The sequence below is a fragment of the Cydia strobilella genome, chromosome 25 (assembly GCF_947568885.1).
Source record: "Cydia strobilella chromosome 25, ilCydStro3.1, whole genome shotgun sequence".
NCBI classification, from domain to species: Eukaryota; Metazoa; Arthropoda; class Insecta; order Lepidoptera; family Tortricidae; genus Cydia; species Cydia strobilella.
Window position 1 is genome coordinate 5,330,062 of NC_086065.1, and position 14,117 is coordinate 5,344,178.

At 34.8% G+C, this 14,117-nt stretch overlaps 1 protein-coding gene across 4 annotated transcripts in view; it reads left to right on the plus strand.

Moving 5' to 3' along the window:
• LOC134752778 (segmentation polarity homeobox protein engrailed-like) overlaps window positions 1-12,405 on the plus strand; it is a 35,262-nt gene extending 22,857 nt beyond the window's left edge. The window contains exons 2-5 of one of the 4 annotated variants that reach the window (XR_010128770.1): window positions 9,447-9,538; window positions 9,980-10,134; window positions 10,477-12,095; window positions 12,228-12,405. Coding sequence is in view for 3 of the 4 variants with exons in the window: in XM_063688480.1 (XP_063544550.1) it covers window positions 9,447-9,538; window positions 9,980-10,134; window positions 10,308-10,383 (323 nt within the window). In the remaining variant the exon portion in view is untranslated. Of the gene's footprint in view, window positions 1-9,446; window positions 9,539-9,979; window positions 10,260-10,307; window positions 10,399-10,476 lie in introns of those variants that run through there. The other 3 variants (XM_063688480.1, XM_063688478.1, XM_063688477.1) reach the window with 3 other exon arrangements.
• The last annotated feature ends 1,712 nt before the right edge of the window (window positions 12,406-14,117 follow it).

Here is a 14,117-nt window from a genome sequence, read left to right on the forward strand (position 1 = left end):
GAAATTACTTGGGATGATTCCCTCAGACACTTTCTATGTCAAGCATGGATTAAATTTTGTTTAATAAGCAAAACAGTGGTAAAACGTAACGAGCAATACACTCATCACACGACATTAAAGAACACGGCCAAACCGCAAAACCGCATAAGTCTGATTATATTTAAATATATCTTAAACTAAATTGACATTTGGTTGGAGTGATAATGTGGACAGGGTGTGTTCAGTTATTTCTGATTATTTATTCTATAATAAAGGATGTGTTGATTTTTTATTTTTATATGACTAAAGGAACGGAAAACGTATGGTTTTTTTTCCCAAATTTGGATTTCGTGTTTTTTCAAACCTACCAACTTTTATCAAAAGCTGTCAAAAAAATAAAATCGAAAAAATAATTAAAAAATGGCCCTTATAAAAACAGGGTAGGGTATGAATTTGATCTGTTTTTGTTATTTATACGATATACCAGTGTCATTACATGGTCATTACATTTCTGGTTGTTGAAACATCACTCAATGTAGCAGTGTTGGCCGAACGTTAATAGCAATTAACCATTAACCAGTACAAATTGAACCGTAAACCGTAACGGACGGTTACAGATTACGGTTCAATTTGTACCTACTGGTAAATGGTTAACTGCATTAACATTTCGGCCAACACTGCAATGTAGCATTACTAATGTTTCATTTCTTTCGCAAATAAATAAACAAAACACACTCTCTCACTGAAAAGCAGATTGGATAAAAAATAAGCTACCCAAATAACTAACTCCACGCAGATGAAGTAGCGGGCAAAAGCTAGTTATCTATAAAATGAAAAGGGTTGATTTTAAATGAAGTTTAATATGCCTGTTATTTAACATATTAATGATGATTCTAAATTGCTTAGATTGACATCAATTTTTGACAAGTTTTTTATTTATTTATACACACTTATATACATATATGGCGATCCTTATTGGGAGAGAAAATTATTTTTATTTATTTTATATTTGTTAGTATGTAATGTTTGACGATCATGATAAGTATAATTAATTTTGACATTGATGCAAATTTATAGTGTAATTTTTATCCTGAAATAAATAAATCTAAATCTCTTGTCAGATCAAGCTGACTGTACACAAACGAGACAGATTATTTATTCATCTCCGGAATAAATCCATCACGCCCATTAACGCGGCGGCAAAGGGTACTAACTTGCCAATTAACATTTTTGCGTAATGTAATTTTTTAACTACTTATTTAGAGACATGTATACAAAATACAATGTCACGAGATTCGTACATAACAATTATTTTTTACAGATTCAAAACAAATTACAGAATTTATATAATTATTTTACTTAGAACTGAGAAAGAGGTGCATTGTATTAATATTAATTTATAATTACTGCCAATGTGTATATGTATAATGTAATATATTTGTACAAAATTTGGTAATTGTAAGTGCAAGAACACGATTATATAATAAGTATTATCAATTTAATTATGTACATACATAAAAAAGAAATAACTGCTGGTATTAACTGCAAAAGGGATTCATAAATATTATATTAAAAAAATGCGTGAACACACGTTTAACACGCTTACAAATGATAATTTTGTGTGACAATAACGATGCCATTTTGAGGTTAAATATGTTTTTATTTCGTATATTTTTTTTTTCCAAAATAACGGATTTGATAAGGAATTCTTATTGACTTGAGTCTTTCTTGTTTTGAGGTAATTATTCTTAATGTGGGGTCGCCACAATCAGGTTTTGGCTTCGAATTACACCGATTGGGTGATTAAACTTTATTACCAACAAGTTTGTATTCAAATAATGTTAAAGACAAGATTTGGTTCAAATCTGTTTGAATTAAAATTTGGTTTACATTATAGCTTGATGCAGTGATGCAGGTGACAGCTGACACTCAGTGTAATTTTACATTTTATTGTTTTCATTTGTTTGTAACAAATATCTTGTAGTTTGGCCAGGAACTGTTTCATTTCAAACATAGCTAGAGAATTATACTTTCTTTGTCTTACGCTAGTACTAACACCCAAAATCAAGGGATAAGTATAGTCTTTTTTTCCTTTTTTAAAACTGACAAATTGGGTTTGTTAGTTAAGTATACGTTTCAATTCTGTAATGGATTTAATTCTGCTTTCGGTACCTAGTGTTGCCAGACAAAACACCTTTATTTCAACTGCCAACTACAAAAACTTCCAAATAAATTAGTTTAGACAATTAAAACATTCAGTAATCGTCACATGTTTAAGGGTGGTCGTTAGACTCGTTAGGGTGGAATGTTAACGTCCCAAGTTCCACCATTCGCAAGAGTTATGGCTGCGAGTGCTTTATTGTGCTGTAAATACTGGTAAACATTACTCTCCTTTTTTGGATGGTTGAGAAAAAACGCTCTAAGATATATTGCTAATTATAAATATAATAAATAACTGGCTGGGGTAATTTGAGTAAAATAAAAAAGATGATTGACTCATCACATTATCAAATTATTAAGTTACTAAATTCTGCCCACGACTGCGTCTGCGTAGAATAATGATTACTGTGATAAACACTAGACCTTAGGACATGTCCGAGTCAGTGACTCAATCTATCTCCATACCAAATGCCATATAAATCCACGGTTTAAACGTGATGAGGTTACAGACAGACAGAGTTACTTTAATATTAGCAGGGACTAGGGACAGCTGGGGTAATCGAAATGCGTGAACAGCGAATTAGCGTTAGTATTCAACTAAGTATTTGCACCATTTTTATTTCTCACTGCATGCAAATTTCTGTTTGGCCCAGTGGTTAACTGGTAGCCAATATATTTGGGCTTATACTTCTTATTTCTTTTTGTGCAATAAAGTTTAAAATAAATAAACATGTTCGATGATATGTATGAAGTAGCATACATGGAACGAGCTAAACATACACATACACGGATGTAATATAGGTATGTTAATGGTACTAGTTACTCCATTAGTGAGAGGCGTCTCTTTACAAATAGTTTACTGTGGAGCGTTAGCAAAAATGTCGAGGTGTACTGTTGAACTTTTTTTTTGCAAAAACCAGAATGGCCATTTTGCGACAGTTGAAAAAATGTGTTTTACACTAGCTGGTTTTAAAGTATTCTGATTTTGTTATCTAGTTAAACACCATTTGAGTAAAACAATAAAAACTGTTTTGTACATTAAAACAAATGGATACACTCAAATAATTTTCCTATAAAAATATCCTGATAAATACCATATTTTAGAAAAACCGATTAAAATAAATCAACAACATCTGACGCGACAAATTTCTGACAGCAAAATTAATAACAAAAATAAAATTCGAAAAAAACAAAAATTGCACATAATATTTTACCATACAGAATTTATTACAATACCAACATAACGCACATTCTGCAACCGCCATTTTTTAAGACAGAAAACTCGACCGTTTTTCAGCCTCGTTACGTTGGCAGCGTTTTGTTTAATTAAAAATAAGAATAAAAAAGTTAGCGGCCATTTTATAGAGTGATAAACGGGCTCGAACAATTTCACTATACAAGCTAAAAACAACCTTAAGACTATTAAAATAGAGTTTATTTTCTACTGTCGCAGAAAGCAATTCGGTGTACAATTTTTCAACTGTTGGAAAGATTTGTGTTTAGAACATATCCGTTTCTATTCTTAAAGCGATAAAATTCAATTTTCATTAAAACAGTTGCAGTAAAATTCAGGTTCTTTTTGATTCTGGTAAAATAAATACAACTTATATTTTACAGGGCACTATTTAGCTTTTTGTGTGTTTTACTTTAGAAATAATTTTTTTTAGAGATGAAAACTTTTTAGGTAGGTGCTTTAGGTCATTCTAAAAACTAAAATAAAATTCTACACCTAAAGTAAAACTATTAAAAATCTAGGTATTCAATAAGATCACTTGTACATTTACTAAAATATAGTCTGGCAAACACAACTTGTCAGTAAGTAAGAACAAAGAAAACTATACTCATACCTTTCTTTTGGGTGCTAGTTTTACTAGCGTATGAAAAAGACAGTATGTTTGAAGTCCTGGGTCAAACTATACTTACCTACTATCTAAAAAGTCCAGTTGAAAAACAATGGAATTCTAAATAGTCAATTCAATTTCAATCGTATGTTAAAAGAGTAAAATCGAATTTCCACTGCAGTTAATACTGGAAAAAATCTAAATTCAAAGTACAGGAAGCCACAGAAGTGTTTATAGCTTTTCCTTCGCTGATAGGTTGAATTTATTGTCGGTACAGTCTCACGCGAAAATGTTAGATCCTTTCACAGATTACTAAGTGATTTAATATGGTGTTAGCAGAATTAAATACATAGATTAGGTTTAAGGGGCTACCTGAGGTTTTCATCGATTTTTGACAAGTTTTGAATCGTATCTCCTACTTTTGCACTACATATAGAATTATAAGAAAAGCGGCTATCGGTTCTTCAATCTTTTATCTCCATTTTTGTCTACCGGATTGTGAAAAAAATGAATACTTATTTATTTATGATTGTTTTAAACATTGTCTAAAAAAACACTTTTTTCGTATCTCGATTGCTGTGAAAGATCTTACTTATACGAAATCTACATATTTGGGTTCGGCTTAGACGTCTCTAAAAATTTGTATAAGGTTTTAATTTGAAACTAATTAACACAAAAGTTATGGCCAGAAAACCAGTTTTTTGGCCTAAAATTGTTCAACTTTGATGCCAAATATTTCGAAAACAATGAACTTTGAAGTAAATATGGGATACTATATTGCTAAAATCCGTTGCTGTTAATATGATAAGCTACAAAAAACATTAGAAAACCAAGGGATTCAAATCGAAGGTCATTGGGGCATGGGATCCCCTTAACATATGGTCTAGAATCTAGATTGTATCGTAATTGGTGTATTGTTTTAGAATAATGTTGTGGTCTAGTTTGTGTGATAGGTTTATTATTTTGGTCTTTTATTGTCTTGAAGTACATACGTACATAACATACCTATGTAGTAGTAGTAGAATTAACACCCATTTAATTTCAAGCCTTATGTTTGTTTGTCGTAGCCTCCTAAGGCCCAGACATACAAATGAAACACCCAAAATTTGCCAATGAAATTTGAACCTATAGTGTAGGGAATAGAGTTGATTTTTATTTGTTTGAAAATTTAACGAAACAAGTAATGCAATTCTTCCAATTGAATATGGTTTAAATTTAATCGAACTGAAGAAGTACTATAGGAACTGAAGAAGTACTATAGGAACTGAAGAAGTACTAATAGTACCTATCGTCGTATAAAAAATACTTTTTACATTTACTTATTAACCTCAACAACTGCATTCGAATAAATTATTGAATATGATTAGTTATCTACAATTTAGCTTAAAAAACTGCTTAACAAGTGAAAAATGGGCATATTAATAAAAGAAATGCCACTGCTCCATAAGTGCGAAATTAAAAGAAACCGAGAAATCTAATTTCCGTGTAAAATAAATCAACTTTATGATTTGCATAAAGTTAATGTGGTCGAAACACGAGGCATTCATAATCGTGCTCACTACATTCCTCAAAAAATCATGGGAAAAGTCAGTATTTTAAGTCGAAATACGTGAGTGACCCGTTATTAATATATATAATATGTCTGTGTCTCACGGAAGTTTTGTTATTAAAAAGTCTAACTATTAAGTAAAGTCGCCATCAGATATTTGTGAGCATCTTGGCCGCTTTGATATATTCTGATGGCAACTGTACAGTCAAGGGCATAAATATATATACATTAACAATGTTTCCAAAATATGTGTACGCTCTTAAACCTTAGACAATAAAGTCGTGTTCACATATTTTTGAATCATTTGTATGGATCAATATTTTTGCCTTCGACTGTACTAGCTTCTGCCCGCGAGTTTGTCTGCGTGGAGTGATGATGATTGATAAAAACTATCTAAGTCCTTTACGGGCTTGAAACTGTCCTTATACCAAATTTCATTTAAATCGGTTCAGCTGTTTAAGCGTGAAGAGGTAACAGACAGACAAACAGACAGACAAACAGACAGACAGAGTTACCTTTGGTTTTATCATATTAGTAGTTATTTAAGATTATCGAAACGGCCAAGGTGCAAATACAAATCCATACTAATATTATAAATGCGAAAGTGTGTCTGTTTGTCTACCTGTCTGTCTGTTACCTCTTCACGCTTAAACCGCTGAACCAATTTAGTTGAAATTTGGTATAGAGATAGTTTAAGTACCGGGGAAGGATATAGGGTAGTTTTTATCCCAGAAATTATCATTTAAGGGGGTGAAAAGGGGGGTGGAAGTTTGTATGGGAAATCGATAAAAATCATATTGGATATAAAGTAAGCTACCAAAATTACTAACTCCACGCAGACGAAGTCGCGGGCAACAGCTAGTAATATAATATAGGTACAAATATCTGTACACGCATCTATTGTCAAGGTGTGTGTGTTCAGCTATTTTTGAGCACCTCGTGCGCTCCGATATATCTGATAGCGACTATACAAGCCCAAACAGCCAAACAATAATTTAACCAACATCACCAAAATGGCTACTAGGTCAATATAACTTACGCCATTTCGCCACAACGCGACGGACCCCTATTCCTTAATTGGTGTGGGTGGGGTCCCATCCCATAATGGTGTGAAAAATGTTGTGTTGTGTACAATTACGTTATGCCATGTAATATTTATTAGGTTTTTGTGAGGGGTGCCGATGCCGTATGGTGGTGGAATTAGTTGGTAATAATTAAATGAGGAATGATATTGATTTATTAATAACTAGCTTTTGCCCGCGACTTCGTCTGCGTGGAATTAGTAATTTGGGTACCTTAATTATTAAACAAATCTGCTTTTTAATCCACCCTTTTTCACCCCCAAATTGGTCCACACTATACATTTCCACCCCATTTTTTACACCCTTAAGGGATGATTTCGGGGATAAAAGTTATTCTATATCCTTTCCCACAGCTCAAACTATCCCCATACCAAGTTTCATCTAAATCGGTTCAGCGGTTATTGATTCCCCATACAAATTTCCACCCCCCTTTTCACCACCTTGAGGGGTGAGTTCTGGGATAAAAAGTATCCTATGTCCTTCCCCGGGACTCAAACTATCTGTATCTGTATACCAAATTTCAACTAAATCGGTTCAGCGGTTTAAGCGTGAAGAGGTAACTCACAGACAGACAGACAGACAGACTTTCGCATTTAAAATATTATATGGATGGTTGTTATTGTGCTTATAAGAATAGAGCAGAGAGTAGAACTAAGTAGGTTAGTGTTTTTGATTGTGTTTTTTGAAGTATGGTAAATCGTGGGTAAATCCATACTTACTTACTCCATCCATACTAGCTTATTTATATTATAAACTAGCTTTTGCCCGCGACTTCATCTGCGTGGAATCAGTGACAGCAGCTAGAGTTTAGCGCCTGGATAAAGTGTAATAGCAATATTTCAATTTGAGCATAAGCTTAATTGCTTGACATCATCAGGCAATACATTAAATCTCTCAATTTCACCCCCATTTTCACTCTCTTTAGGGATGATTTCTGACATAAAAACTATCCTGTCCTTCTCCGGGACTCAAACTATCTCTATGCCAAATTTCAACTAAATCGGATCAGCGGTTTAAGCGTAAAAAGGTAACAGATAGACACACTCGCATTTATATTAGTATGGATGGATGCGAAAGTGTGTCTGTCTGTCTGTTACCTCTTCACGCTTAAACCGCTGAACCGATTTAGGTGAAATTTTGTATGGAGATAGTTTGAGGCCCGGGGAAGGACATTAGGTAGTTTCTATTCATCATCATCATCATCATTCCACGCAGAGAAACGGCCTGATTAGAACTTTAAGATACGTCAAAAGTGACGTTTTTGTTTGAAGGAACGTCACTTTTGACACTGACATATCCGATCCATATCGTATCTTTAGCAAATTTGTGACGTATATTAAAGTTCGAATCAGGCCGAAAGTCACGGATAGAAGCTAGAGTTAGACCAAGAAAAGTCCGCAGTGAAAGTGTTATTATAAACGTCAAGCTTCTATGAAATTATGACGTGTAAATGACACTTGCACTGAGTGTGCTATCAAAATCGTTGCAGACTTATCTTGGTCTAACATGATCTGTGGTCTAACTCTAGTACATGAATAAAAAATTGTTAATTAGTTCACCCTGTTACATAGTTTCTTTACAAATACCCCTAAGAATTAATTATGAACTACCCACATATACCTAGTTCACATATAGTTAGGAAGAGGGTTATTTCCTTAATAGTTAATTAAGCCGGTTACGGTAATTACCGTTAATTATTATTTTGGTGAAAGGGTTAATACTGTATCTCGTGAGGTTAAATTAATTACCTCTAATTTGTTTTTTGTAATTACCCCATTATATTTGAAACTGTAATTGTTTACCAATAGAAAAATTTGTATTATGTAGCTGTAATACTACATAATTATAATTATTTAATTATTCACAACTGAGGAGTGTATTTTCAAAAGGGTTTATTTCTCTATGAAAAACCATACAAAAATAAGCCTTGTGTGTCTTTTCACAAGGCTTATTTTTGTATGGTTTTTCATTGATCAACTACGAAACATTTTCGACGAAACAATTACAGCGTTTATATCTTTTTTTTAAGAAATTAAAGAAATTATTTCGTCCAACTAGGGAACATTACTTTTTTATTTTGATTTGCATTTTTTTCTATTTCTTGTTTTAACGTTAACGGATAACTCCTCTATTTCTTTAAAATCGAACTTTACACTCATTGGACTTTAAATAAGAAAATGCATATTCCAACTTGTGTGTCCGAATTTCTCTCGACATGGTGATTATTTCATTTTTTTTGCTTTATATAAAAATTATTATAGGGTCACTGTCGAGAATACCGTCTATAACCTCTTTCGTCGCTTTTAAATCTTGAGTTTGTTTGTACACCTAGTGCGACATAAAATTGTAGAAATAAAATAAAATGGAACTTTAAAAATTCCATACTAAATTGTTGCCATGTTTAATTTTACGTCAAAAATGTGACAGTTACGTAGGAAGTGGCGCCCTCAATATTTTTTTACAATTTCTTGTCGGACTATACTCAACTTACAAAAGGTCGGTAGAGCAGGAGTGAAGCTCTGCCTTTGTGACTGTGTCTAAAGGGGCCCACTGACTATCAGTCCGCCGGACGATATCGGCCTGACAGTTGTTCGGAACTGTCAAATTTTTGTTCTAACTGACAGGCCGATATCGTCCGGCGGACTGATAGTCAGTGTGCCCCTTAAGCGACGTACATATACAAATAAGAGAATTCTTGCCCTATGAATATGATGGTCTTCCCTGCAATAAATTTTATATGCTGATCTCTTCCAAATTGACCTTAGTAAGCATGTAAGCAAACGCATGTTATTAGTAAAAGAATTTTAGTAAAAATTATATTTCTTTTGCCAACAGGCCCCAGAAGCCGAAGAATGAAAAAACGCGAAATTCCTGAAGAGAAGAGACCGAGAACCGCTTTTAGCGCAGCGCAGCTCGCTAGACTAAAGGTATTATACATTTACCTCTATTTCACCATTTTATAAGGTAGCCTGCACCTAAGACCTTACTTTCCAAATCTGTTTGGTTCACCCGTTATGGGGCCAACCCATTACCAGACCGCCGAATGATATCGGCCTGTCAGTTGTTCGGAACTGTCAAGTTTTCGCTCTAACTCACAGGCTGATATCGTCCGGCGGACTGATAATGGGCCTCTTTACGAGTATAAGGTTTAACATTTGTCCAGCAGCTAACTGTGAATGGTTTCCTTTTGACAACTTAAAGATCTGGAGTAGCATAGGGCGAGCTACCAACTTGTTTTGTCAAACAACCAACATGGCAATCAGACGCAAAAGTCGTGACCAACCTATAATATACTCTAGCAAGCTAGCTTTTTCAGTAGAAAAAGGCGGCTCTTGTTCTCCAAAATTAATAAATTCCTTTGTCCACAGCACGAGTTCGCGGAGAACCGCTACCTGACCGAGCGGCGGCGGCAAGCTCTCGCCGCGGAGCTCGGTCTGGCTGAAGCCCAGATCAAGATCTGGTTCCAGAACAAGCGAGCCAAGATCAAGAAGGCCTCGGGACAGAGGAACCCGCTAGCCATGCAGTTGATGGCACAAGGGCTGTACAATCATAGGACCGCGACTGAAAGCGATGAGGAGGAGGAGATTAGTGTCACATAGGGAGATGGGTTTCTGTAGTTGAGGCTGTATAGGCAATAGGAGCTAGCTGTTTGAATAACTAGACATCATACAATATCAAAAAGTCCTCGGGAAAGAGGAACCCTCTACAGGGGCTGTACAATCACAGCACCCCGACCGAGAGCGATGAGGAAGAGGAGATTAGTGTTACGTAGGAAGGAGTTCTGTAGTTGAGGATACTTGGCAATAGGAGCTAGCTGTTTGAATGACTAGACATCATACAATATCAAAAAGGCCTCGGGATAGAGGAACCCTCTACAGGGGCTGTACAATCACAGCACCTCGACCGAGAGCGATGAGGAGGAGGAGATTAGTGTTACGTAGGAAGGAGTTCTGTAGTTGGGGATACTGTATAGACAACTGCTAACCTTCACTAGTTAGAGAAGCATCTGGAGAAGAAGAATAGACAAATATAGTTCTAGGAGCTACCTTAGGGAGGCTTGAAACGCGATCATATTTGAAAAATGAAAATGGCCAAGGATTGGATGGTCTGTTCAAAATATCATAATTATTTTTTAATAAGGCGTCAAGGGTTCTTTTTATTACAATTGATTGTTAAAGATCATTAAAAACTGAAAAATAAAGTTAAATGTAATTGACAATATACTTAAGCACCAATTTAGTTTTTGTAAAAGTAGTTTCATGTATTAAGGTACTTCCGTTTTTCGTTTTGATAGAAAAATAGCTCCTATAATTATGGCAAATTTTTGCCAACTTGTTTGGCCAGACCGCCATTAAAATTAAAAAAAAACCGGCCAAGTGCGAGTCGGACTCGCGCACTGAGGGTTCCGTACTTTTTAGTATTTGTTGTTATAGCGGCAACAGAAATACATCATCAGTGAAAATTTCAACTGTCTAGCTATCACGGTTCATGAGATACAGCCTGGTGACAGAGAGACAGACAGACGGACAGCGGAGTCTTAGTAATAGGGTCCCGTTTTTACCCTTTGGGTACGGAACCCTAAAAATGAAGCAGCTCCTCTCATTAAAGTCATTTAAAATAATGTTTACTAATAGCTCAAGCTCAAACTTGCGGAGGCTGATTCTAAATCCTAACTACATCATTAATATCATTATATGTTTGTACAAACATAAAGAAAATACTTGATGTAAATAAAACACCATTGTTTTACAGTTACATAAAATCACTTTAGAAATAATTAGTGCTATCAAAAATGTTCCTGTATTTTACAATTAAAATAAGAAAATTATTTATTTGTCTTCATAATCATAGCATTGTGAATAGTAGGGCTTGTAATAATAAATTATTATAGATAATAATATGCCATTATACTGATAATTAATAAGGATAGAAGCAAAAACGTGGCATTTCCATTTTTGGGAATTTTCAGTTACGATGTTATTGCTTTACGCCGATATTAAATTATATTTTAGACTTATACATAATCTTGTCTGACTTCTTGTGTATATCTTTAAGAAAAACCTTTTAGGTACCTACTTAATACTTTTAGCTGTCAGTTATATTGTAAGTTAGTATAAAACAACATGTTTTATTAAAAATCGCGAATACCAGATTGTGACACTTTTTGCGAAACCATTTTTTACAAATTTTGTTTTCATCTTGCACTGTTTTATAATTTTATAAAACACAAAATTTCAATTAAAGATGCGATATCTAACCAAATAATTATAAGAATAAATAAAATTATAGAAAATAAAAGTCAATCAACGCAAGTGACAAAATGAAAAAATAAATAAAAACATAAATAAAAAGTTTAAGCGTAGTTTTAGACATCATATTATTTATAGTATTTTTAAGCATAAGCTACGCTAAAAACTAGCCTATTTTTAGATTTGTGTGTCTTTGCCATTACAATATCTTGCCTGTTTTCGTAAAATCTTAATAGTTATTTAAGATACAAGTGCGAATTACCTATTCGCACGTGCATCGTACAACGTTTTACAGTATACAAGGCCCTTTAAATTTTCGACGTAGTTACGTAATGTGCTTATTGTAGCTCAGGGTGTCGTAATGGAGCACCAGTCTTTATCACTTGTGCCGTTGACTGTACTTTTTAATTTAATGAACTTAGTCACATTTCTTCCATTTTCGTTTGTAAATATTAATTTTAAATTATCTATTGGATGTTCGGTCTTGACTGTTTTAGTTTTAAGTGTAAAAAGTAATAAATTATATCTATGGTTTTCAAATTAAACTTTGGTTTTATTGAAATTCCAATACGTTTACTTACATGCATTTGAAGTTTGAGCCTTCTTTAAGAGGAAACTGGAAGCCCGCCTCCATTTCAAACCTAGTCCCCATTTTCCTCTCTAGATATGTAACAATATGAAAAACTTCCTACAAAACCGAAGTTTGACAGCGGTTCAGGGACGAATCATTCTGTCCCTTTCTAATATATGGCACTATCCCTTACGGTTATTTAGGGTTGTCAAAATTTAAGTTATTATCTTATCTGTATCCAAGTGGCCGAAGACCGTGGACGCCCTAGGTAGTACCGCTGGAGAGACGAAGTGCAGAAAGACCTCAGCGAACTCGGCGCCGTCCACTGGACAGAAACGGCTTTAGAGTAGCATGGCGTCTTTGGTGTCGGAGGCCAAGATCCACTTCGGGTCGTCGCGTCACATCAGTAAGTGAGTAAGTAAGTATCTTATCTGTAGTCGTGCACGCAAAGGGACGTCAAATTGTGTCAACCCTAATAATTGCTCGGAGCAATGCTGAGCCGAACGGAGCCGAGAATACCCGAAAGGAGAAGTTTGAAACAACGCGTCAGAAGTATCTGAAGTCTTCTAATCCTTTTAAAAATCGTATATATGTGTACAGTTCACACTCTTAGTCAAAGGTCCCATCTCTGTCGCTTACCGTAAGGGCGAGATTTGCTTGTATACGAATAACCTGTCAAAGCGTCCTTATGGAAAGCGACAAAGTGGGACTTTTTCTTAGAAACGACACAAATGTTTAACATAGTAAGCCACATAACCTCTTTTTGTAACTTACTGTAAAGCTGTGTGCGGTGACTGGTGTCAAAGGGTGTCCGTTGTATTGTAGCCACACAAAGTAGCCAAAGTAAGAAAAGATTGAAAACGATTCTCACCTTCGATTTGTAGAATCTGACATTCATTAACAGTCTTGCTATAATATATCACGTCCGTTCCGTCCGTGGCGTCCATTGGCTCGTTGGGTGGAGACTTTCGAAAAATCGCGGGGCACTTTTGGCTAAGACTAGCCCAGGACCGGGATAAGTGGCGTACACGAAGAGAGCTCGGCAGTGGGCGACTGAAGGCTAAAATGGTGATGATGATGATAATATATCACCCGCATAAGAACAGAATTCAATACGTACCTATACACATATTTTTAATAACGAACTATGCAGACCATTATACTACACTACCACTACTTCTATATTAGACCACTATGCGGTAAAAATATATTATTGTACTTGTATTTTACTAATATTAACCTTACATAAAACTGTCAAAATATAACAATTTTTTTCGTCCACCTGGACAGTATCTGGACAGGCTAAAGATCAAGTCAAAAGTTTTTATTGCAAACCTTGCAAACATATTACCAAAGGTAGATATAACTTCGTATAAGTTACTCTATGATATTACTGATATTACACAATAAACATTTTTGACAATCGGGAAAGAGGTAGACCGGATTGGCGGACGGAAGACCTCTTTGCATAGTGGCGTATCCAAGGGCCTGACACTCTTTGATAGAGAAAGATAGTCTTATTGCGATTCCTATAAGAGGAAAGAGAAAATAGTGCCATGTTTTGTCCTTATCACCGACCGGGTGGCATCATAGGTAGGAGGCGATGGCGAAATACCGAAATTTATAAGAGTGAAAGAGAAAAAATCCTATGCTGCCCAAATTTTATATGAATATTCTTTCTCTTAC